The following is a 27229-nucleotide window of genomic DNA, read 5'->3' as shown; positions in this document are numbered from 1 at the left end:
CATATGACCCAAACAGGAACCCAGGTATTCTGACTTTAGTTGTAGTGTTCCCTATATTCCACTACTAAAAGTGTGGGCCACAGGAAAGCAGCCCAGCACCACCTGGGGATGAATCATGTGCATATTAAAGTCTGAGGCACCCTGCTCTGTAAGGGATTAAGGTGCTCTTCACGGTAATAACTCTATCTCTGGATTTGGAGTCAAAAAATGTTCTTACCTATGCAGCCCTCCTCGTCCACAAAGGCTTTAGATTTTAGCACACGTTTTCGTTTTCTTTTGTTTTCTCCACTTGAGCCCTAAAAGATCATAGGAAGATCAGAGGATACAACATTAAATTGACCTATCAAGCTATAGAGAAAAATAACAAAAGCTTTTTACTCTATAACAATCACCCTCCAATATTCTATGATGATAAAAAGTTAAACAAGTTATCTACAAATTTCCCCTTAGGGGACCAGCCCAACCACAGACAAGTTACGCTCATTGATACTTCATTGTGAGAAGAAAAGTAGCATGTTGAGCAAAGAACTGTGTTCATTCAGTCAACAAACTTTTGTTGGGTAGTGCAGGCGTCAAGGTTAAAAAGACCAATAGGACAAGGGCCTTAGTGGAGGAGAGAGACAAAGAAAACAGACCATTGCAATCCACTGTGGTAAGGGCTTTAATGGAAGGCCACAGCAGGTACTATGGAAGCGCTCAGGGAAGGCCTCTAAACCAAACCAGAGGTCTCCACGGCATCCACCCTTGCTGTGGATACCTGCTAGTTCAATCTCGACACTGCAACGTTACAACTGTCTAATTTAGTATCAAAAGGTATTACTTATACCAACTTCCTTTTCTCTCCACTGGTCTTCCACCCCATTTTCTCTTCAGCTAATGAGGAAATTAATGCAAAATTTAAATGACAGTCTTAACACAAAGAATTAAGGAAAACTAATAGTCATAAAGGAAAAAAAACGCCCATCTTCTCAGTCCTTCATTATCTACACTAACAGATGCAGACAAGAGCCAGATGAAGATCATTGAAAACTGTATGTCCCCGTTTGCAGCCCTTTTCTGGAAGAGCAACAAACCTGCATAAGTTGTTTGTTCTACCCTGTCTTTCACATACTCTGCTGCAAGACTTCACTTTGCACAATGCCAACAGGAGTTGGGTGGCACAGCTGCCCTAAAGCTGGAGGGAATGAAAAACAAAAGAGCTCCCAGGATTGACTTCGGCCACATTCCTGAGATGACACCTAATGGCTGAACTCCCTCTTCAGGTGAGAAGAGAGGGAATGCCCATTCTGCACTACCTATAGGAGAGCAGGACGAGACAGGAGCCGGTTACTGACATCTGTGAAGTGTATAGCAGTGAACTAACGTAGCAGAGTAGTTTTATCCTTGGGTGATAAAGGACACATCCCAGTAAAGTTGTACCTTGACAGAAGGAGGCTCTGGCTCAGTCTTCAGCACTGGTTCAGGAGATGGAGAAGCAGGAGGAGGTGGGGATGGTGACTCAGCTTCATAAGCCCCAGGAGAGTCTGGTATGACTGAAATAAGGAAACAAGCTTAGATAAGAGAACTACAGCAGTGTCTGGTACAATGCCTTCTCCACTGGCTCTCTAAAATTCCATGTCCAACAAAGGGTATTTTGCAAGCAGTAATTCATGACAACCAAGGACTCTGCAATTATATAACTATAAATACCTTTAAAATACATATTTTATTAATTTTCATACAAAGAGAATCAAAGAATCAAGAATTATTAGAGCTGGAATATACCTTAGAGATCATCTTAGCTAAGCTCCTAATTTTATAGATAAGTCAAAGTATGATGTTGTTTTATAAATATCCACTGATCATCTACCATGTGTCATGTATTTCACTTACATTATTTTACTTTATCCTCACAACAAACCTAAGAGACAAATACTATTATTCATACATTAGAGTTGAGAAAACAGAGGTTCAGAGAGGTTAGTTAACTTGCCAGGGGCACAGAGCTTGCAACCGAGGCAGGAAGTTTTAGACCCCTGTCAGTCTGATTCCATAGCCTTACTATTCCAACTATCCCATGCCACCTTACCACTCAGGGCCAGACATTTTCTCTTAAGATCAAGTAAGTGGAGATAATCCTCAGATTATACCAAATGTGAGTACCTTTCATCTGAAGAGCTACAAATCCGTTAACAAATATATTTAAAATACACCGACGCATCCACATTCCTTATGCTTATGTCACTAAAAATATATTGAGGGAGGATGCTTGACTAAGGCAGACAGATATGGATTCTAGCATATGAATGTGGGCAAGTTGTAAAAAAATCTCTTTGAACTTCAGTTGTATAAAACAGAAATAATAGTAACAGTGATTTTGTGACTGTGATCTGAGGATTACTTGCCATCACTTGAGATGTATGTTAGACTGAAATTTTCCAGCTGATATTAAGAGCATAAACTGTGGGGTGGGGGAATCATCTTTGACACGATGATCACAATTACAGCTCTAACAGCTAGTACTTGCCTGTTAATATGTGTTTGGGAACTACGTCTCACTTGCCTCACTGATGAGGCTTATTTTGCTACACTGAGATTATCAGGAAAGAATATTTTAAGGAGAGAAATATTGCTATGGAAGTGGTACCACCTGAAAAGAGAGTACCACCAGAGGGATCCCATCATTTCTGAATAGTTCCAGAAATAGTATAAGGCCCATAAGAGAGGAAGTGAAAATCCTCAGCTGACCTATTGCTTAATTACCACAAAGAAATTGCTGGTCAAGGGACTGGGTAAGCTGCTTAGCCTCACCTGCTCCCTGAATCTCCTGGCTGTATTCAAATTCTTAGCACAAGTCTTGGATCTGAAATTCTCCCAACCGATTAGGTCAGTGCTAAAAATTATGACAGTGGAGGGTTCAAGGCCAAATGACCTGAAGAGGTGAAGCAGAACAACAGCCAGAAAGAAACAATAAATTATACACTTCAAGTATGAAATGGGCCCCAAAACTTTATAAGCTCTAGGAAATAAAAACATAAAAGGAAAGTGGTCCAGCTATCAACCAGCTCTGGGAGGCTAGAACATGATGGGAGCTCAAGGAAGCAAAAGTCCAGTCAAACCACAGAACCAAGCACCCGTTTTTCTGAAGGTATAGCTATTAAGAAAGCTGTGTCACAATGTATTACAGTGGTAGGAGTGAAGTTTATGTGGTGAGGATGCCAAAAAAAAAAGGAATTTTGAGTACTCTCAGTAATAAGTTTAAGAGTTCTTACTCTATTTCCAGTTCTGTAACGACTTAACGAAGGAGAACACAATCCCAGTGGCGCCCTCTAAGATCCCTCTCACTGCACTGCATGGACTGTTTATCTACACTCCCCCTTCAGACTCTAAGCTCCACACAGGCAGAGGCACCACGATTTCCCTAGAATTGAATATACAGTAACAATTTCTTTTAAATAAAGGAAAAGAATCATTTTCTGAACTAAATCTCGGATGATGGGCTTCTAGGTCAAGGAAGATTCAGCATATACCTCCTTCTCCCTTCCACACACCCCCAAAGAGAAACATTATAAACGATACTAAAGGAAAGAAATGTTGTAACCCTCTCATAATAGGGAAGAGAAGAACACCAGAGGAGCCAAGGGCTCCTAATGAATAAGAAATTTCAACAAATCCCTGGAAGATGGAAGGCAGATGGGAAAAAGTTGACAAGGGAAGCATCAGTCAATTAGGTGAGTCTGATAGGAGAGGTTACTATACATTATAAAACTTGTATTTTATCTGATTTTTGAAATTGTGTACATGTATTACTTTGCTTAAAAATTTTTTTTTAAACAAAATATTTTAAGAAAGGAAGGACAGGGAAAACAACTAGAATTTTCTGGGCTTTACAAACATTAATCATTCATTTTCATAATAACCCTACAAAATCACTATTACTATTTCTGTTTTATATTGATACAACTGAGGTTCAAAGAGATTTTTTTAAAACTTGCCCACATTCATATGCTAGAATCCATGTCTGTCTGCCTTAGTCTTTATTACCAAGCCAAGCATTCTCCCTCAATATATTTTTAGTGACATAAGCATAAGGAATGATGGCTGCATTGGTGTATTTTAAATATATTTGTAACGGATTTGCAGCTCTTCAGATGAAAGGTTCTCAAGTAGTGAAACATCACTCACCCCAGGAAAGCAACCTTTGTTGGGGCAGAATAAGAGCTGTGGTAAAACTAATTGCAGGGATCCAGTAATGCAACCACTGTTTATCAGAGTTTTCTGGAAGAGATGGGTAACTAGAATTCCTGAAAATCATTCATAGCTTCCTAGGAAATTTTTTTAACTACTTATCTTAACCTTTAAAAAAGGGGTTGTGGGTCATTTGCTTAACATTCTCTATAAGCAATTTGCAAGGACTGAAAATGGTAGCAAGGACTGAAACATACCATTTAAAACTACTTTTTCCTAGCAATATAGATATTATTCTTAATGTTATTTCTCTCTGGGTCTGGCCTTTTCTTGCTTTACAAAGAGAGTATGTAAAATAGAACTGCTAAAGGTGCTTATGACTCTGCCAGGGAGAAAGAGAAAGGAACAGTCCCTTGGGTAGACAGTTAAGGATATGAAGTTGACGGGAATTTTCTGAGAGAAGGTACTTTCAAGTGTGTTTATTACCATTAAACGCTTACTGAATTTCAATAGGAAAAGTGGGGTGAATAATGAGAAAACTGACTATATGTTAAGCTCTGTCCCGGCACTTTTGACGCAGCATCTTATTTAATGTTCATAAAAGGCCGGCACAGTTTGTGATAACATCCCTATATTAGAGATGAGAAAACAGGAATTGATTAAGTTATCTGCCTTAAGTCACATGGTCAGTGGTAAAGGTTACGATTTAAACCCAGGTCTGTCTAACTGCAAAGTCTCTGCCATTTCCTCCACTCCTGCTGCTCATGTACTAACTTCTAGCTGAAGACAGCATATTGAACTAATAGTGTAACAGAAATAAAACAATAATAGGTTAGAGACTGTATGAAGGTTTAAAATGAAATCCCACTGGCTTTGAGACAAAGAAGAAATTTAGGAATAAAATGGCAAAGGTTTATAAATTTAGTCAGATGCCAAAAATTACCTTTGCCAGAAAAAAAAATCTGAGAGCCTCTGCTTTATATCATCTGCTATTATACGTTGTCCACCTCTTTCACATTTCTTCTCCCTTCCAAACTAAATAACCCCACTCATATTTCTAATCACTTAAGGGTATTATTTTTGTGAGCTAAGGATCAGAACTACAGAGAATATTTCAGAAGTATGTAAAGAGTGTTCAATCAACCACAGTAATTCCTTGACTTAGAGCTGACTCCTTCACTAATACTAGAGTATCTAGTTTACTTTTTTAATGTACATTAGGATGATGGCTTCAAAGACTTTTCTAGAATCTTCCTCAAGTTCTTTTCCTGGTTGGAATTTAGGGAAAACTGTTCCAATTAGCACACATTCCTAAGTTACTTGCTAAGTTATTTTCCTGTGTGTCTGCATAGATTTGCCTCTATTTCCTCAACTCTTAACCAGTCAGAATGTTCCTTGATGGTTGTTTCATCACACACTTGGGAATCTTCCTTTCTGTAGTCTTGGTTAAAGCATTTTGATAAATGACATGGAATTAAGTATACAGCAACTGCCCCACTGGGATGCTCACAATACCCTATCCCTATCCATTCCACAGTCAATGGAAACCCTAAATCCATGGAAGAGTCAAAGATGTACCTCTGCCATAGACATATTCAACTTTCTTGTACAATTTCTTAGATATATTCATTTCCTTTGCATTACTGTCACCTGTATATGTAATTTGTTTTTTCACTCAGTTGAGCTAATATCCCCCCACTTTTGGGGAGCCTCTGTTACCATTTTCAGTGCTTCTTACAATAGTTTCTGGTAAGAGTAGAGTCTAACAAGTTTAGCTTTGTCCTTCAACAGCATAGCAGGTTCCTTTTTTTGCATTCATTTTTCTTTAATCTCTTTTTAGTGTCAGTTTGTTTGCTTTTGTCTACCTTTATATGATGCTGAATCCCTTTGGACGAGAGTTCCCCTGGCCATTACCTAAAATGTTTATACTCATTAGGCCATGAATTCATGGAGGATCAATCACAGCAGCTCAAGCTTTTCACCACTGGTTCTCAAACCAGGCTTTTCAGGATCGAAGTCGTCTGGCATATCAGTCCAACCCAGGTATCGTTCTCTTTGGTCTCCTCCTTTTTCTGTACACTTTCATTTACACATTTTGGGAAGGATACTTGATACTGGCTCTTAGAATAATTGATATTCTTTTAAAAGGCACATTAACTTTTCAGGCGAGACTCTTGCCCTTATTCTGTTTGCTTATTGTACAACAGTGTCTACAACTTAAAACTGGAAGGGTTCACAGTGTCATTCCCTCTCAACAATGACCATACAGATTCTTCATCTTAGCATGGTTTTACTTACATGGTACAAAACACCACCAATACCCCTGATGCCTACAATATCACCCATTTTATAAGATTCACATGAAGGTACCCAAAGGAAGAGCTCCATTTTATTTTTTAAAAAAGAAAATGTGGGCTTCCCTGGTGGCGCAGTGGTTGAGAATCCGCCTGCCAATGCAGGGGACACGGGTTCGAGCCCTGGTCTGGGAAGATCCCACATGCCGCGGAGCAACTGGGCCCGTGAGCCACAACTACTGAGCCTGTGCGTCTGGAGCCTGTGCTCCGCAATGAGAGAGGCCGCGACAGTGAGAGGCCCGCGCACTGCGATGAAGAGTGGCCCCCACTCGCCACAACTAGAGAAAACCCTCGCACAGAAACGAAGACCCAACACAGCCAAAAATAAATAAATAAATTTATAAAAAAAAAAAAAAAAAAAAAAAAAAAAAAAAAAAAAAAAAAAAAAAAAAGAAAATGTCTTTGATAATAAATGTAATAATCCTTATTCTCTTTCCCTTTGTATTTGCTACTTTGACAAATTACCGTAAGATTATGGTTCTTGTCAAAAGGTTAAAGTAGGTTTTAAACAGAAATAGGTACACTGTATCTCTCAGTGCTTGGATTACTATTGTCACTGTGACCCATAATAAGTAACTTTTTAGCTCCTTGAGCCTAAAATCATCATAATAAGAACTGACCCTTCTGTGGACGGAATGTTTGTGTTCCCTCAAAATTTATATTTTGAAGCCCTAATCCCCAATATGATAGAAGTAGGAGGCGGACCTTTGGGAGATAATTAAGTCTCGAGGATAGGGCCCTCATGAATGAGATTAGAGACACAAGAAAGATGATTTCTCTCTTTATCATGGAGGATACAGCAAGAAGGTGTCCGTCTACAAATGAGGAAGAGAGCTCTCACCAGGAACTGAATCAGAAGGCACCTTGATTTTGGACTTCTCAGCCTTCAGAACTGAGAGGAGTAAATTCCTGTTGTTTAAGCCTCTCAGTCTAAGGTATTTTTGTTATAGCAGCCCAAATTGACTGAGACAATCCCACTAGCCAAAAATTAAAATTAAAATTTAAAAAATTAGCAATGCCCACCTTCATCTTCACTGCTATCAGACTCAGGAAGTTTGATTCTTCTCCTCTTTTTCTTCATGTTTTCAGTTTCTTTTGTCTCATCATCAGATAACTCCACTTGCTTCCTCCTGTTGCCATTCGGGAATAATTTAAGCATGTTACACAAAATAAAAATGTAAGTATTCATGTGCTACTATCAGCCTTGCTTCATAACTCATGATCTTAATTCCAGAGGGTAGAAAGTAAGAGTCGTAAGAGACCCATAAGGATACTCTGCTAACTGACCACAGCTAGGTCACTTCATGGGGTAACCAGAATAAAAACTTTCTCTAGCTCTCTAAAGACCACTGTAAGCTACTTACCAGGTTATTGAAAAATTTTCCAAATTCCTTCTTACTTCCCCTACTGGCCCTTCAATCATTCAACAAGCATTAAATAAGCAGCTACTACCTACATAAAGGCTTTTTGCTAAACACTCAGATGCAAAGATCGAGAAAATACCGTTGTTCTCAAGAAGCTCTGGCAGGAAAAACGGGTATAAATACCACTAACTATAAAATACAATGTGATAAATTTTACTGGACAAATAACCTAGATCCATCTTGACATTATTTAGCTCCTCTGTCTGGATACTCCACCACACTATTCATTCAATCAACAATAATTTATCAAGGGCCTAGTGTGTGTTATAGACACAAATAAGTACAAGACATAGTTTTTACCTTTAATCTTATTTCTTATGTAACTAAATATCAACTTATTTTTCTACCTTAAGCTAGGAAAATAACAAATTAAACCCAAAATAAGTAGAAGGAAATAATAAAGAGCAGAAATCAATGAAATAGAAAATTTTAAAAGGTAAAAGTTATTTTTCAAGAAAAGATTAATAAAATTAGTAAGACTTTTACAAGACTGATAAAGAGAAAAGTATACACTACCAATGTTAGGAATGAATGAAGAAATCTATAGTGATACCTACAGATTCCATAGATACTCAAAGAATAAGGCTATATATATTATAAACAATTTTATGCCAATAAACTCAACAACTCAGATGAAATAAATTCCTTTAAAAACACATTCAAAATTGACCCCAAAAGAATAAGAATATTTGAATAGCTCTATTTAAAGAAATCAAATTCATAATAAAAATTTTCCCCCAAAGAAAACTCCAAGCCTGGATCCACTGGTGAATTTTATCAAACTTTTAAGAAAGAAACAATATATACCTTACACAAACTCTTTGGGAAAACAGAGGAGGAGGAAACTCCTCTCAACTGGTTGTATGACATGAGCATAACTTTGATACTGAAATCTGACAAAGACATTACCAGCAAAGAAAATAACTGATTATAGCCCCCATAAATATAGATGCAAAGAATTCTTAACATAACATTAACAAATCGAATCTAGCAATATATAAAAAGGATAATACATCATGACCAAGTGGGGTTTATCTCAAGAATGCAAGGCTGGTTTAACATTTGAAAACCAGTCAGTGTAATTCACCACATTAACAGAAACACCATACGATCACCTCAATAAATGTGGAAAAAGTATCTGTCAAAATTCAACACCCATTCATAAAACATTTCTGCAAACTAGGAATAGAAAAGACTTCCTGAATCTGGTAAAGGGCATCTACTAAAAACATACAGTTAATGTCCTACTTGGTGGTGAAATCCTGAATGCATTCCTGGCAATAACCATCAACAGCGAGTGTCGTACCCATGGTTAGAAACATTTTAATCCATCCCAATCATATGTTCCTAGGAGGTGAGGCCCACTGGACAGAGAGCTCTGACCCTCTGAAACATCAGCATTTTGTTGATGTTCTCTAATAGCGTAGCCCCAACCTTGCCACAAAAGTCAAGTATGTCTGAGCCTATCAGTGCTGACAGTGTCCTTTAGAATTTCTTTCAACAGACTAGCTCCTACCAACTATGAGGTAGTGTCTCAAATTCCTGGATTCATTTTTAACAGCTTGTGTGCTTTTTATTTTCTTTTCTAATTACATTTTACCACTTGAAAAATAAACTCATTGATATAAAAAGAAAACAAAGAACTTTTTCTCTTAAATTTCACTGGAAACAGTAACCCCTCATTTGGCAATCTGAGGTGAAAAACAGACACAGAGACATACAATCAGGCACACTTATGCCATGTCCACAAATATAAAATGAAGTAAAGGAGAAGACAATCAATTTAAATCAATGGGGCCCAAAAAACTGGCTTTGGGCTCTAAATCATCTGAACTGGCTGATTCAAGTTCTGCTTCACTAGACAAGCTATGGAGCTTCTCTCTTCATTTTGGTTATACAGCTGTGTCCCTAAGGCTATCCCTAGTAGGATTTAGTGCTCAACTGAAAACTGCCTGCTTGTCAATAAGCCCAAAAAGACCTGCTCACCCCCAGCAGAGACACTCTTCCCCCACAAATAACAAAATTTTCCTACCTTTTTTTTTCCTTCTGCTGCATCTTAACAGGCTCTGCTTTTTTGCTAGATTTCTTCAGGCCCACAGGGGCTGCCAGCTTTGGTTCAGTGACAGACAGTGGAGGTTGCTCCACTTTTTTTTCTTCTTTCACTGCTTGTTCTGAATCCAAATTTTTAATTTTATCTGTAAATAAAGTATAGCAGATGACATATAACCCCATCGTGCAATATTAATCTATCATTCCTTTGACAGTTTACTAAGTGCCAGGTAATATATTAGGAACAGGGGCTAAAGGGATAAAAAACAGTCCCTGTCCTAACAGAGCTCATGGTCTAGTCAGAGAACATTTCTCCTTTCCAACTACCACTCTAGCTATAACTGTTTTCATTTCTGCCTCCTGCTAATCCCTCATTATATCAAAGCCCCCAAGCCAAATGATAGTAAACGTAGCACTTAGAAAAAAAATGCATACAACTTTATGAAGTACCAACATTCTCATTTGTTAGATGAGGAAATTAAGAGTCAGAGGGATTAAAAGATGTTTCCCAAGAGTATGCAGCTTATGAATTCTGAAAACAGAAAAGCATCTCCTTTGTATACGCAAAAAAATATGAAACACCCTTTTAAGCAAAGAATGATAACAGATGATGACTTTTTAATTATCACCAATGCTGTAATTTTTTGGAATATATAAAGCATTAAGGTTTTTGTTACTGAAACAGAATTCATATCATAAAATTTACCCTTTTCAAGTGTACAATTCAGTGGTTTTTAATTGCAACACCACCATCCAATTTTAGAACATTTCATCACCCCTAAAAGAAACCCTATACCCATTAGCCATCACTCTCCAACCCATCCCTTAACAACCACTAATATACTTTCTGTCTCTATAGGTTTGCCTATTCTGAACATTTTGTGTAAATGGAATCATATAACATGTGGCCTTCTGTGTTTGGCTTCATTTATTTTGCATAACATGTCAAGGTTCATCCATGTTGTAGCATGTATCAGTATTTCATTCCTTTTCATGGCTGAAAAATATTCCATCATATGGATATATCACATATCATTTAACCATTCATCACATGATGGACCTTTTTGGTTATTATGAATAATGCTGCTATGAACATTTGTACAAGTTTTTGTGTGGACACACAGTTTTAATTCACTTGAGTAGATACCTAGTAGTGGAAGTGCTGGGTAACTATGTTTAATTTTTTGAAGCACTGCCACACTGTTTTCAAAGTGAGCACATCATTTTACATTCCCTACAGCAATGTATGAGGGTTCAATTTCTCCACATTCTTGCTAACACTTGTTATTGTCTGGCATCAAGTTTTAAATGGTTCAAATACCAACAATCAACTCTTTTCATCCAGCTCTCAAGCTTCATTTTCATTGCATTGATCTTGTCATGTGTCAAATACAATAAAAACATTCATAATTTTACTCTAAACATTAAGCCTTGAAAAAATCATCTGTTAAATAAATCAGCTTTGTAAGCCATTCTTTTAATTAAGTGAATATTTCATTCCTTTATTTTATCCAGGTTTCCCCCCTCCCTCTATTACATTCTATCATAATATCCTGTTACTCTCTGCCTAGCTATTACAATCATTAAGTATTTTATTTTTTCTGTATTTATTTGTCTTTCTATTCCAGTAGAATATAAGGGACATGAGGACATTTTCTGCATTGCATCACTAGTGCATAATAGTTCCAAGCATTTAGTAGGTGCTCAATAAATATTTGCTAAATAAACACATGAATAAATAAATGTATACTTCTGTTTGACTTTTACAATTTGCAGTCATGTTTTATGTATTTTAGAAATAACAGTAATTTTAAAATTCACTGGCTTTTAAGGTTACAAACATATTAAAAACAACAACAACAAATAAACATGTGGGCCTCATCAAAGTTGCCAAGAAACCACACAATCTGATTGGGTATAGTGGACTAGCACCAGCCGTGCAGGCCAGTGACATTAGCATGACATATTTTCACAGAAGTAGGGAGCCCTCCTTATGCACTGTGCCTGCAGTAATACAATCATGCCTCCCAATAACCTGACAGTAGCAAACTTTCAATATTTTTTCAGAACATAAAAATGTTCTCTGATAGCTTTTATGGCAAATAAAAATACTATTACCCCAATCTGTCCCCTGACTACCATTTTGACCATCACAGAAAAGCAGATTTCTGACTAATTTTGCTTGCATAGGCATGTAACAAGTGCTATGCTCCAAGAAGTGTGCCATAATTATCCTGCAACTCCTGCATTCTTCCTGGTATTCTGGCCACATACCCTCAGGGGATGTGTACTTGATATGAGAAGTACAAAAATATGTGGTTATTGGTTCTTTCTATATGAAAGAATTCTCATCTAAATATATTTTTTTAAATAAAGGAGATTTGCTTTCTCAAAAACTAAATATTTATAAATGGCCATTATAAATAAACTTCCCTTTTATTTTAAACACCCATTTTCAAGAACACTATGAAACAAATATTTAATTCTCTTTTCAAGGCAGGAAGTAAAAACAGAAATAAGTAAACTACCCTCCAGGATATCTCGACTGAACCCAGCTCACCCATAAAATCTACTGTTCCAGTTGGTTATACTGGTTATATTCATCAACATATAGGTCCGTATACTACAAGTTTATGTTAGGATGTGGGAATGCCACATGGTAGTGTGTTAGATGGGTAAAAACTGGACAAGGTGGCTTTCACCTCAGATATAATGTTATTATATTAACATTCATATATTAGTCAAAGGAAGGTAAGAACATGCTTACTCATAGCAGCTTTTCCAAAAAAATTGCTTATCGCATTCGCTTTCCCTGGTGCCTTGTTGCCTACCGAAGATGCCTAAAAGCATAGAAAAAGAAAACACACATGATTTTTTTTCTAGTGTTTAGGCTGTTCTTCAAGTAGCAGTCAAAAAATCTCTTCAATAGCAGAGCACACTCTCATGATCATACAGTCTCTATATTATCATGCCAAAACGTGTAGGCACTAGATATAAGAACAAATCCAGACCAGATAGTATTTGGTGTTAATTGCCATAGCTTAGTTTCCCCTGGTTTTTATAAAATTATTATCCATGAATATGTCTAAACTTTTTTAGAGTATATTTAAAAACTACTTAGTTTGACAGAATTAAGACACATCAGAGGCAACATGGTACAAAATGGGGAAAAACCTCCAAAACATTACATTTGTAATCATCCTAAGTGGAACTGAATGCTGGTTCCACCACGTAATAGCAATATGACATCCAAATTACTTAACAAGATGATAATATCTCCCTCACAGAAGTGATAAGAGGATTTAAACAAAGACCAAACTATTGGCACTCAGTAGGAGCCCTATAATTGTCAGTGCTTTCCCTCTCCCTCTCCTCTCCTTTCCCAAAGTGGAAGCTTTAAAATGACAATAATGGTAATAATAATAATGGCAATAATTATGCTTTTCTAGATTATTTTTAATAGTATCTTATGAGACTTTTCTTAAGTCAATGCACTTTAGTTCAGATGACTGAACAATAAAAAACTAAGGAAAGGGATGAAAGAAAAAAATAAGAAAAATTCATTAAATAGAATGAGAATGTTAAATACACTGGCAAAGCCCAAAATATAGATGTTCCCAAATAACATACTGCTAATATACAATTCCTTGCATTATTTCAACTGGGTCTCACAATAATCCTGTGATGTGTACAGGGCAGGCATTACATTTTACAGGAGCATCTGAGTTTTGGTGAGAAGCATTAACGAAAGAAAAAGGACTACTTCAGGTGAGAATATCAAGAATTAAAGGATTAAAAAAAAAAGAATTAAAGGGTTTACACTAAAGCAGAAAAAACAGAATTAAATATCAGACCTTAAATAATTAAACTACTACCACTGGAATTGTTAAATGCTTTTCTAGTTACCCATTCTGAGCTGTAAAAGCATATTTTTAAAGAAGACTTACATTCGTTACTTCTTTAGCCTCTGCTCTGGTTTCCTTACTGGCATCTTGGGTTTTAGAAGCAGCTTTAGAAGCAAACATGCCCATGATTCCTTTGGGCTGCTGGGAACTCTGTTTGGGGATAGGTGGGCCATGACCATTGGTGGTCAACTCATTACTGGCTTGTGTCTCAGGTGATACCGGAAGATCTGACTGCTCAAACTTTTCAGAAGATGAGGATTCAGCAGGAGCTCTAGGGACGGCAGCTGCACACTGGATGGCACTAAACCTGAGGACAGAAATGTTACATTAAATTAATTGATGTCAACATCAAACCTTATTTTTAAACTCTTGCTTCTTCCCCACAATACTTTCTAACCCTAATACTATAAAATTAGAAAATTTTAGAACTAGAATGGATTTTAGAAATTAGTTTGTGCAACAAGTACTGGAGAGGAGTGAGTGAAGTCCTAGATTATACATCTCGTTAGTAATAAAACTAAGATTGGAAGGTGTCTTCTACTAAGCCATATGGGTATTCTTGCTTTTTTGAAAAAAGCATCCTAATTCAAAATAGTAAGAATACACCAAACAATAATAAAACATTAGTAATTTCACCATCTTTGGTAAACCAAATGGTTATCTCTTGTTTTTAAAGACCTTCAATGTATAGGGCTAGCAATACCATAAATACTGACAGAATCAAAATTAAGAGCCTTAAATATTAACAAATTTCCTGGCAACTCTCCTGGCCAGAATGGATCATGCTTTAAAACATGGAATAAGCTGGGAACAGAGCCACTGGCTTCTATAACCTGTGGTCCTTTATAGTCACTTGTTTAATAATTTATAATAATCCCAACTAACAGCACCAGACAAGTATGCCCATCGCCAAGTGAAGAAATTTGGAACAATATGCATGACGTATTAAAGGGAACATTCATCTCTTCTTCTCTAATCATTGTAGATGTGCCTGTTTCACAAAGATCCATAATGGAATGTCCTACATTGTGAATGGGTAACTGATCCAGCCTTGTCAAACAGTTGTACTTAAAGCAAAGTTTCCAACGTTTCCTAAGAAAGAAGAACATTCTATTTCCCTCAGTCTTTTGCTTATTGAGGGTAGGTAAGAGCTCCTTGAAGGTAAGTATATTATTCATCTTTTGTATTTCAGGCACCCAGTACAAGACCTGGCACAGAGAAATACAGGTTGAAAGAAAGATTATTTAAGTCACTGAAAGTGAGGCTTCTGGCTTCTCTCCTTTCTTTAGTGTATCATCTCGACTTGGGGTGGGAGAAGATGGAGGTTAAGAAACTATGTGGTGATAGCAATTATCTTACAGATCAACCAGGCACAACTCTGAGATTAACTGGCCTAAGATAAAAAATCCCTGATAATATCACTTAATTTCTGAAGTAACTTTAGGCTGAACAGCCCTGAGCTAGAGTCCACAGTTCCAAAAACCTTCCACTGATTTATTACAGTCCACATAGAAAACCCCATATTAACACAAATATTTTGTGCATCAGAGTTAAGAACAGACGGAAATCATTTCCTTTCACTCACCACTCTTCCTCTCTGGCCCTGCAGTGCCTCCATGTACAAGGAAAGAGAGCAATGTTTTATTTCATTGTCAACATCTAAAGTTGGCCCCGAGACAACTCTTTCTCCATTCGGTCTACATTCCACACCTTAGGGTCAGAACCAGGAATTGGCAATGAGGAAGAGACCAGGTTAGGCTGGGAACATGTCCGAAGAGAGAAGAATCTGCTCAATCTAAAATTTCAACTTTCTTCCTGTCACAACACTTCTTAAAACACATGAAACAATGTGTCAGGTCTCAGTTGGCCCATGATTCTCAGGACCAAATACAAACTTCTTTACTGGAGATAAATTCCTCACATTTCTACTGAGGATACTTTAAGTATTTAAAGTTTCATTAAAGTGCTTCCTACTATCACATTTCTACTTGCCATGTTTATTTTAGCGGTCCCTATGCAAATTTCATTTTGGACTTTTGAGTCACTTTTATTCTTGTTTGCTTACTAACTAGATATAACAGAATTGATTTTTAGAGTTTGACAAACCACAACTAGATTTTAATACAGATTATTTTTGAAATCTAATAATACAACTTACAAAAACATATCTGGGTATTAATGTTTTCTTATAATCCTTCCCTAAAAGACACCAGACATAAATTACTCTTTAGCTGTATATTCATTATTTATCTAATAAATATTTGTATGCCTATTATACTCAAGGTTTTGAGCTGAAGAAAAAAAAAGAACCAATGTCTACCATTAATTCACTCAACAATTATTTACTGAATGCTTACCATTTGCCAGGCACCATTTTGGGTATACACTGGTTAACAAAATAGACATGATCCCTATGCTCATGGAACTTACAGAAATTATTTTTGGCAATCCTATATCTATTTCTCCTCAAGGACCCAACTTTATCAGTTATCCCATCCCCCCCCAGTATCTTCAACCATTTCTTCTTTTTATAGCTCTTTCCTAATAATACAAGTTCAAGGCATTCTCAACTTTAAAAATGTATATATCCTCCCTGAGCCTCAATTCCTCTGTAGCAGGTTACCTCTCTTTTTCCTCCATCTTACTGTCAAATTTCCTGGAAAGTTGTCCCTATCTGCTGTCTCACTTCCTTATATCCCTATCTACCCAGCTGACCAGAAACTGGTTGCTCCACTGAAACTGCTCTTACCAAGGCCATCACTTTTCAGTTCCTGTTTTACTCAGCTTCTCAGAAAGGTTTGATATTGTCAACCAGTCCCTCCTTCTTGAAACTCTCTTCTTAGTTTTTAGAACTCCAGACACTCTCATGATTTTCCTCTTACCTCTGGCTGCTCCCTCTTAGGTCCCTCTTTTCTGCCCACCCCTTAAAAAACAGCTGTCACTTAAATAGTGCTTACTGTGTGCCAAGCATTGCTCTAAGTGCTTTACATATATTAATTCACTTAATCCTCTACAACCCTGAGGCTGATACTAATTTTATTAGTTACATTTCACTGATGAGGAAACTCAAGCAGAGAGGTTAAATAATTTGCCCAAGGGGTTACACAGCTAGTAATTGTGGCTGGAGTTTAATAACTTTCTGCCCTTCAGTCTATGCATTCTCTCTGCATGACTGTATCTACTGCTGTAGCCCAATTAATTATCTATTTTCTCTGATTCCAAAATCTCTATCTTTACCCTCAGATTTCTCTCCTTAGCTCTAGACTCCCCTATCTATTGCAAAGGACACCTCCACTTGGACTCCCGACAGGGTACTAAAACGCAACATGTCCAAAGCCAATTCATCATTTTTCCCTTCTCCCAAAGCCTGCTCCTCCTCATATATTCCTCTTCTTAGTGATGGTACCATTATCCATCCAGCAATTCAAGCCAGAAGCATGGCCATCATCCTTAACACCATGAACCCCACCCCCATCCCCACCATACACACTCTCCTGGTCCCTAACCACTACCACACCATCCAGGTTTTGATGGTATGACTCTTTAACCTCTGTACCTCTCCATTTCCAACACCACTACTATACTTCAAATAACTGTCATCTCCACCCTGAATCACTGCAACATTTATCCTTCCTGATGGCCTTGCCTTCAGATTACTCCCTTCAGATCCATTTTCACCATCACAGTCAGAGTGATATTTTTATGATGCAATTCTGATCATTTCAATCATCTGCTGCAAAATCTTCAGTGGCTCCCCTGTGCCCTTGGAATAAAGCCTAAACTCCTTATCCTAGTAGTCAAGCATACAGTCTGACTCCTTGTATCATTATTTCCAGCCTCTCACTCTAATTTACAACCATAGAAAACTACTGTGGTTCTGCACAAGCACCACGTGTTCTCTCAGCCTTGTCCTTACTCTCCCACTTCCCTCTGACTGGCTGCTTCTACTAGGCCTTCAGGCCTCAACTTCAATGCCGTACCCTTCAAGAAGCCATCTCTGTCTTGCCTCCTCACTACACCCCAACCAAAAAGGGGGTGATGAGTGTCCCCCAACATCCTCCCACACTCTTATTCATATTGTAGCACTGTCACACTATACTGTAATTGCCTCCCATAGGATCATCAGTTCCATAAGCAGGTACTGGGCCTTATTCACTCTATAGTATGTGGCATGTCACACGTACTCATCAAGTCTTTGTTGAATTAATTCAAATTATCCTGCTTAGTACCTATCAAAGTAGTAGGTGTTCACTATATGTCTGAGGATCTGGCCTGAACCATCCATACAACCTCACAAAGTAGGCATTTGACCAAAGCTCAAAAGAGTTTAAGTAACTTGTCCAAAGCTACTGGGCCATGAGCAACAAAGCCAAAAATCAAGCCCATGGTAATCAATTTCCAAAACCCATGTGCAATATAGTCCACCTCCTCCCTGTGCTGTGAAAGATACAAAAGATGAACAAGATCTGATCCTGGCTGTGGAAGATCAACTGATTTTGGATGGAAGGTAGAGGAATATTAAATTAGGAATAGTTTTTTGAAGGATAACATTTGAACTGGTTCTTGACAGATGGGTAGGATTTAGACAAGCAGAGACTGGGGTAAAGGAGTAATGAGGGGGCCCAACAAACAACATTTCTGGTAGTAATGACAGGATAAATACATGAGAAATAGATTTATGGGGAGTCTACTGAGGTTTTCAGTATGGGTTGTGGCTGCTATTTTTCACCTTATGATGTACTAATAAAACCAGGCATGTGTCTTACTGCAAGATAAATGGGGTTTTACTAGACTTGGCGTTCACTCTTAAGACGCAGCCACTGTGTAAACATCTTACAAAATCAATTTGTAAAGAAGCCCACAAGAAACATTAAGGAGCTCACTTGCTGCAGTTCTGCAAGTTGCTTTTAAGGATGTCATAGTCGGTATTGAACAGAGGCCCACTGTCCTTTAGCATGGCTTTCTGGATGCTGTACACATGTACACTGGCAGTCACAGCTAGCTTGGACTTCACTGCTACAAGTCAACAGGAAAAGCAGTCTGTTAATACACAAACTTCATAACATGTGGGGAGTTTAACAAGAAACCCTTCTGCATTAAAACCATTTGTAATCTGTGGTGGTCCAAAAAGCTCTAAAAGGCCAAACAGTCTTATATACAGTATAATATCAACTCTTCTGTCTGTGACAAGGACATTAAGAAAGGTAGGTGGTGGTGAGTCAGTTCTAAATACAGTACTGTGAAGGTATCACTCATCCAGTGGACACTCAGTAAATATTAATGAATAACTGATGATACTATGATGTGGTTTTTTTTTCCCCCTCAGTCAGGGAAGAATCTTATACTCTAGCATATAAACATAGCAACTGAAGAATAAGTAATTTCTGAGAAGTCTCGCTTATATAATTCAATTTTAGTTTACAAAAAGAAACTCTATATAACAAAAATACTACTAACCAGATAAGTCTGCAAAGGAAATACACAAAAGAACATCACAAGAACAAATTTTAGGTTCCATGAAGGAAGGAACCATGCCTAACTTGTTCCAAGTCTCTAGTGCCTAGCACAGAGCTTGACACAGAGTAGATACTCACTATGTATCTACTGAATGAATAAATCTACCACTGTGGGAATTCAGAAAGAAAATACTGGACATTTCCACCATCTTGAATACCTCAAAGTTAATTTATAAGAAAACAACTCCACTGGTAGGCATCTTAATATACAAAGTACAACAGTGCAGGTTTTGTCTTGAGACATAATCCAAGATCGTGTGGCTGACTGTTACAAAATTCCTTTGAATTGGGTATTAAAAAATAGAACAGTAGCATTAATAGTCTTGAAATGGGTAGACAAATTTAATTTAGAAGTTATACTAAGTTTTTCTGACTTCAGAAAAGCATTCTTTAATTTTCTTCCTAAAAAAACTGTTATGGAATACAACACAATAGAGACCACTGTCTTCTGGCAGCTGATGAGGTGTTCCATATGGTATTCATAATAGTTTTATACGTCTGTCACGGTTTTGAACCCCGTGATAAAAGCGCTTTATAAATGTCAGCAGCCATTGGCCTTAAAAATGGGAAATTAGTGTAGTATCATCTTTCAACATGTTTCAGAAATTACTAATAAAAAGAATACATGGCTCTCCAGTAAAACAGCTAAATATATATGAGATGTTAATGACACTGATGCCATAAGAGGAAAAAACTTGCTAAATCGCTAAAATACTTACCTTCCAATTTATCTTCTCTCACTACTGCAACCTTGTGGCACTGTAACAAAATAACACTTCATTGGTATTTAAAATAGTACAACTTGCAATTTTAACGTTTCCTTGCCAAAAATTCATTTGCACTTGGATGTGAAATTAGCAACATTAGGTACCCCTGAAAATGTATGTTACAGTTTAATAAAGTCAGCCTCATTTTTAACTTGCTTACTTTGAAACTTCTCAATCAGGTTAAGGAAAGTGAGAGAGTGTAGATATCAGTACCAAAAAAAACCCCCAAAACTCAAAAAAACACAGCAGCTCAAAATAGTGTGAGGAAAAGAGGACTTTTTACTAAGTAATGTAATGAGAATTACTGTATAATCATATGGAACCAGATAAAAATTGGATCTCTCACACCATACAAAAAAAATAAATTCTAAATGGATCAGAGATCTAAATGTAAAGAAACATATATATATATATATATATATATATATATATATAAAATATGCACAGAAAGAAAATATGGGTGAATTCTTCTATAAACTAATATAACCTGAGAATGAGGAAAAGTTTCTTGACTATAATTCAAAATCCAGAAGTAACTGAAATAATCCATAAAAACTAAAAATCATTTTTGGATGATAAAAAAAAAAACTTTAAGCAATGTAAAAAGACAAATGATAAAGTGGGAAAAATATCTGCAACTTACATCACAAAGGGTTAATATATAGCTCCTAAAATAGAGAAAACAAAGACTAACTATCCTTTTGAAAATCGGCAAGAGGTATGAAGAAACAGTTCACAGAAGAGAAATGCAGAGGACCCTGAAACAGGACCACATGTGCTGTGTAGAAACAGATGCTCTCCTACATTGCTGGTAGGAATGAAAAATGGAGAGGTATTTGGCAATACCCAACAAAGTTTATATATATCCTACTTCTAGGGACGTAACCCTAAAACACACTGGCAAAAATATACAAAACACATATACACTGAGCTATTCACTGCAGCACTATATGTAATAGCCAAAGATGGTAAATAACTCAAATAACTATCAATAAGGGACTGCTGAATAAACTAAGGTATATCTATCAATGTAGGATCATGTGGCTGTAATAAGGAACGAGAAACATTTCCATAACTGCAACAGAGTGATGCTCGGGATAACTTAGAGACCTTAAACTGTTTTCAGTCATCATATGGTTAGTAAAATTGTTGGTTTTGCTTTTCTAAATCACATATATTTGGCTAAAGCAAATAAATATTTATTTTAATGTTAGGAACAACCAAAATTCACAACATAAGAAAAAAGAACAATATAAAATCAAGTAAGTTTTTAAAAAATATAATTGTAAATTTGAACTGGGAATTTAGCGTGTCTTCATAATGCATTTTCTCTTAAAAAAAGCATTCTTAAAAATGTCATGTTCTGCAAAATTGTACAATAAAAATTACAGAGCTTATGAGAAAAAGAGCGTTAGGAACTAATCACTCAAACCTATGTAATAGGAGCCCTAAAAACAATAATTGGTACCCTCAGGAGAAAATATCGCAGCCCAGACAGTTCAGTGTGACTAAATGCTGCCTTAGGGGATATAAGAAATGCATAAAAACAACGCAGTGGAAATGCCAGTGCTAAAACAACGTAGACCAGAGTAGAGCTCTGGTTCAGGGGGATCCTATTAAGGGGGACACAGGAGTTGAGTTCAGAATCCATAAACCCAGAGCCTGGCTGGGGGCAATCCCCTTGAGCTTTTTATCAGTTAAAGAAAAAGGGAAAACATAGCTAGTTGATGAGAGGAAGTTCTTCTTTATAGAAACATTCCAGCCAATAAATCCAGAAGGAATGACAGAATTAGAACATCACTATTTTGTAACTCCTAGTGAATTAATGATCTAGGCAATGATAAAAATCAATCTCAGCTAAAATCATTAGATGAAAAGCTAATGGGGGACCTAATAAAGAATGGATCAAGCTAATAACCTCTAATATCACAAAAAGAATCAACCAAACATTTCCTTGAAATTTTCAATAATTCTCTGGAAGACTCTCCAGGATGAGATTAGAAGGAGGCTTTTACTTTCTATGTATTATCAAGCATTTTTTACAATAATGATCATTAGAAAAACAGAAATTATTCGTATGTTTAAAAACCCATACAAAGCCTATGTATCTTTTTTTCTTTCTAGAAACACTTAAAACTTAAAAAAGAAATGAGAAAGAATAAGAACAAAACCTGACATTATGCTTAATAATCTGCCTTTTCTTAGCTTGGCTCTCTTAAAAGAAAAAAGCATGGATAAGCATCCACACTTGGTCAGTAATTAATTCTACAGGGTTCCACAGGGCTCTAAAATTCTCACAACCACTTCAACCACAGGAACCCTACTCTTAATATATTTTATATTTTAGGATTCCAAGATTTCATTTGATAAAGCGTTCTGCTGCTTTAAAAAAAGGTGGGCAGGGCTTCCCTGGTGGTGCAGTGGTTGAGAATCTGCCTGTCAATGCAGGGTACACGGGTTCGGTCCCTGGTCTGGGACGATCCCACATGCCACGGAGTAACTGGGCCCGTGAGCCATAGCTACTGAGCCTGCGCGTCTGGAGCCTGTGCTCCGCAACAAGAGAGGCCGCGATAGTGAGAGGCCTGCACACCGTGATGAAGAGTGGCCCCCGCTCGCCGCAACTAGAGAAAGCCCTCGCATAGAAACGAAGACCCAACACAGCCAAAAATAAATAAATAAAATAAAAATTAAAAAAAAAAAAATCCAAATTGCCCAATAGCTGCTAATCCACAAGAACAATTCCCCTTCTTCAGAGAACCATCTTTGACCAACCAGCCGTGAAGCTAGCTGGACTTCTGCGTACTCCCTCCTGCTAAGGCCCCATAAAATAGTCCACCGTCCTTCTCCAAGTTAGAGAGTCTGACACCTGGCATTCTAAGTGAAGGCTTATGTTAAAGGCGTTCTTGCTCATTTAAAAAAAAAAAAAAAAAAAAAAGGTGGGCAAAAAAAAAAAGGTGGGCAGAATTTAAATGCCCTCTTAAACTTAGAAACAGAAGGCTTTATACAAGCAAACCACAGCACAGAAGTTTTTAATTGATCATGGGTTACACATCATTTTGAAAAATGGTCTCAAAAAAATGCAATGAGGAACACAATTTGAATGTACTTTCAAGGGTTCACCCAAGAATCCCTTGAATCCTAAAGACCATCCAAGAATCTGAAATTAAGAACCTCTGTCATATGGGTTAGAATAAAAATCTACCACTTTTATCTTAAAACATAAATTCTTAACCTTGGACCCTTGTTCAAAAGATCTGTGAACACTGAAAATTTCATGAATATGTCAACATATGCATTTTTCTTTCAGATTCTCAAGGAATCAGTGACCAAAAAAAGAATAGAAACCACTGCTTTAAAGGTACACAGTGAGTCCCAGGTAAAGAATTGACTATGACTAAATGGAAGGCTTTGACTAAACTCAAGAAAGAGACAGAAGGGAGCTGATTAACCCTGGAAACAAAAGAAGGCATTCAGATGCAGACTTTGGCAGAATCCATTCAAGGGCCATACAGGGAGAGGATTCTGGTCAGGTTTATTTCTGAGAGCAAATGAATCAGGTCTGCTTAATCTGGTTTCAGATATATAATGACATCTGATTCCATCTACACTTGCAAATATCTTAATTAACATCTGGCTTGCCAAACAGCTTACCAACAAGAACAGAATATGCTAGTCAGGGAATATAAGGATCTGATACCCCTAGCAGTTTTGTTTCTCCTTGTAAATTACTAAATCGCCATTCCAGTTTTGAATCTCACATGCTTGGGACTCTATTGATACAAGACAAATACAGTCAGTATTTTGATAAATCTGGCTTCTGAATTTATGAATCTTAGGGAAAGTCAAAAGGGAAGAGGAAAACAGGTATCAGTGGATCTCTGAGAAGGAGTCTTGATCCTTGGGCTAAATTCTCTAGGGCTGGTGGTATGGGAGCAAAAGAACCTTCAGGTAAGAAGTTTGGGAAGTAAGAACAGAGGAGGTGTGCCTCAGTTTGGGGAGGAAGCAAAAGAGGAGGAATTATCAAAGTTCCAAAGATCAGTCTGGTACGGGAGAAGGAATGGAGTTATCTTAGCAGAGCTTCTGGGACAAAAGCTCAGATTAAAATCAAGTTCACTTAAAAAAAAAAAAATTGTACTTGCTGACACCTGAGTTTGTGGCTTGACATTTGAACGGGCTGAAAATTAACCACCATTGCCCCCAATATACCTTCAAAAGGAAGAAAGAGGAATAAGAGAAGCAGTTCCGAATGTCTTGTTGCCTAGGAAAATTGCACAATAATGAGTCTCTGTATCACAGCCGAGATATTACCCAAACTTCTCAAGAGTTTTAGGTTTAGTCTAAAAATCCAAAATAATCACCATCTTCAAGTAGCTTTTTAAAATTTCCATAATACTGAATCTTGTTGTTTTTGCCCTGTGTTGCGTTATATAACACTATTCATAGCTCAAACACATTTAAACTCATAATAAGATTCTGAGAACTTACGGAATGTCCATTCTGAATGAGACTGCCAGACACTAAATAAGTGACATGCAGTTGGGCTCCTGAATTTTCCTTTCGCTTCCTTTCAACATAATCATACAGCATCCTGTTACAAACAAAAGGCACAAGTAAGTCATTAGTAAAAGTTTACCTCATCAACTCTTAATCCATGACTTAAAAGTTAGATATATTAAATCTGACAGTCCATCAAATATTCTACAGAATATTTTGGCTCTGTCCATGGACAGAGAGTTAAAAAAGATGAATGGAACATAGGGGTTGGGGTCAACTTGTATTGAGCTGGCACAGTGACCAAGCAACTGAAATAAAAGAAATCTAATAATTGGTCAAGTGGGACTGAGCCTGCACTAAAAGAGGCAAAGACATATAATGGACAGAATAATCAATCAAGGATAAGTTTAGTCAGTCACTATCTAGCCATTTGATCCTGGATAAATTAATTAGTTTTTCTAGGCCTCTTTCTATCCTGAGGTATAATTTGGGAGGGCTGTACAAGATTGGCAATTCTCTGTTAATCTGGGATTCCTGTGGCCATCCATAACCCTCCATCCCGGACTTCCATGGCGGTCCAGGGGTTAAGACTTCGCGCTTCCAATGCAGGGGGTGCAGGTTTGATCCCTGGTCGGGGAACTAAGATCCCACATGCCCCGCGGCACAGCCAAAAAGAAAAGAAAAAAGAAAGAAAGAAAAAAAGAACATAAGCCTCCATCCCTCAAAACTGTAAGCAAAATGTAGGTGTTTTTTTGCAGGGAAAGAGGGGAGAGGGTAGAGATGGTTCAAGGTTTTCAACAGATTTGCAAAAGGCTTACTCCAGAACATTAAGAACCACTATGTAGATGACCGTAAGTGCACAGCTCTGAAGTTCCAATTTTATGATCATTCAGAATCAATGCTGTTTCAACACTGCAAATGTAACAGCTTACTCACACTGTCCAGTATTCATTAACCCGAGACTGCCAAACACTCAATAATGTTGCTTTTATAACATTCCCTAAATTCATTTTTATCCTTATGATCCACTTAGTATCAGAAGCTGATTCCCCCCAATAACTTACAGCTTAACAAAAACATCAACCAGGAGACATCACTTGTGTCGTTTATTTCAAGAAACATTTACCGAGCCTCTATGACATGTCATACTTCTGGCAAGAATAAGGGAAACTCAACCTAGACTGTTGACTACTCTCTTAGCTTCCTTGATCCAATGCCTCACTGAGTCTCCTGCCACCTCTCTAACTGCCTCTGATCCATTTCCTGCACAGACCTGACTACCGACTCCTTTTCTGTACTGCTGGGGTTGTCTTCAGCTATCTTTTCTCTATATATATTAGAGTGACCAATGATCCGGGTTTGCCTGGATCGGAGGGGTTTCCTGACATGGACTTTTAGTTCTAAAACCAACAGTCCAGGGCACACCAGGATGACTGGTCACCTTACTAAATCTTCTCCTTGATCCATTTCATTCATCCCCATGGCTTCATTCATTCCCAACAACATCATCTGCTCAAACCACCCAAGCCAGAAATCTGGGAGTTGTTATCCCTCACTTTTCCCAGTCTGGTGAGTTGCCAAATCTTGTCAGTTTTCCATCCCAAGTAATTCTTGACTCCATCCCCTCCAAATCTCTTGGCTGGACTATTTCAATTCCAAGTGTCAATGCCTTCCTCACACCACCTTCCCTTTCATTATCCACAAGGCTGCCAAGGTGAAGTTTTAAAAATGCAAATCAAGTCATTCGGTCAACAAAACCTTAATGAGTGGCTACTTCATGCTCTATGCCTTGGGGATAGAGCAGAGAACAAAGCAATCAAAGTTTCTACACATTCAGAGTTTGCACTGCAGAAAAGAGAGATACAATAAACAAACAAGTAAATATATGTCAGATGGTAGTAAATCTATGGGGGGAAAAAAGATTAGGAGAATAGAGAGTGCCTGAGAAGTTTTGCTATTTTATATAAGATGATTAGGGAAGGACTCCTTCCCTGCAGGAAATTACAGAGCCACCAATGTGAATATCTCAGGGAAGAATGTTCCAGGCAGAAAGTACAGCAAATCCAAAGGTTCTGAGGCAAGAATGTAAGCAAGGTGCAAGGAACGGAAAAGAGGTGAGTGTGCTGAATAAGGAAGAAGGGAAGAAGAGAGCCAAGCACCAGACATGCAGGGCTTTGTGGCTCTATGTAGGAAGGAAGTCCTCAGAAGGTTTAGAACAGAAACAACATGATCTCACCTTTTAGGAGGATTCCTGACTGCTGTGTGGAGAATATATTGTTAAGGGGCAAGGAAGGAAGCAGGGAGACCACTTACAAGGCTACTGCAATCATCTAGGCTAGAGATGATGGTGGCTCAGACTATAGTGGTAGCAATGGAGCCAGTAATCAGTGGATGAATTCTGGGGACACCTTAAAGGGAGAAACAACAGGATTTGCTGATGGACTGACTGTGGGGTATGAGAGAAAAAGAAATCAAGGATGACTGGATTAAGCAACTCAAAGAACAAAGTTGTCATTCACTGAGATGGAGAAAAGCAGGAGAAGGAGGCGATGT

The 27229-nt window shown here is 37.6% G+C and overlaps 1 protein-coding gene across 4 annotated transcripts in view; it reads right to left on the bottom strand.

Moving 5' to 3' along the window:
• Positions 1-27229, bottom strand: part of POLD3 (DNA polymerase delta 3, accessory subunit) — a 48079-nt gene that overhangs the window by 6762 nt on the left and 14088 nt on the right. For 3 of the 4 annotated variants that reach the window (XR_014231752.1, XM_082343186.1, XM_082343184.1), the window contains exons 3-11: positions 24668-24770; positions 20135-20174; positions 18783-18915; positions 13942-14206; positions 12762-12834; positions 9978-10140; positions 7545-7654; positions 1420-1532; positions 218-296 (exon numbers count right to left, since the gene is read on the bottom strand). Coding sequence is in view for 3 of the 4 variants with exons in the window: in XM_082343184.1 (XP_082199310.1) it covers positions 218-296; positions 1420-1532; positions 7545-7654; positions 9978-10140; positions 12762-12834; positions 13942-14206; positions 18783-18915; positions 20135-20174; positions 24668-24770 (1079 nt within the window). In the remaining variant the exon portion in view is untranslated. The remainder of the gene's footprint in view (positions 1-217; positions 297-1419; positions 1533-7544; positions 7655-9977; positions 10141-12761; positions 12835-13941; positions 14207-18782; positions 18916-20134; positions 20175-24667; positions 24771-27229) is intronic. The other variant, XM_082343185.1, reaches the window with a different exon arrangement.

Source organism: Balaenoptera borealis, assembly GCF_965194805.1.
Source record: "Balaenoptera borealis genome assembly, chromosome: 11".
Taxonomy (NCBI): Eukaryota; Metazoa; Chordata; class Mammalia; order Artiodactyla; family Balaenopteridae; genus Balaenoptera; species Balaenoptera borealis.
This window is presented reverse-complemented; position numbering and strand designations above follow the sequence as displayed.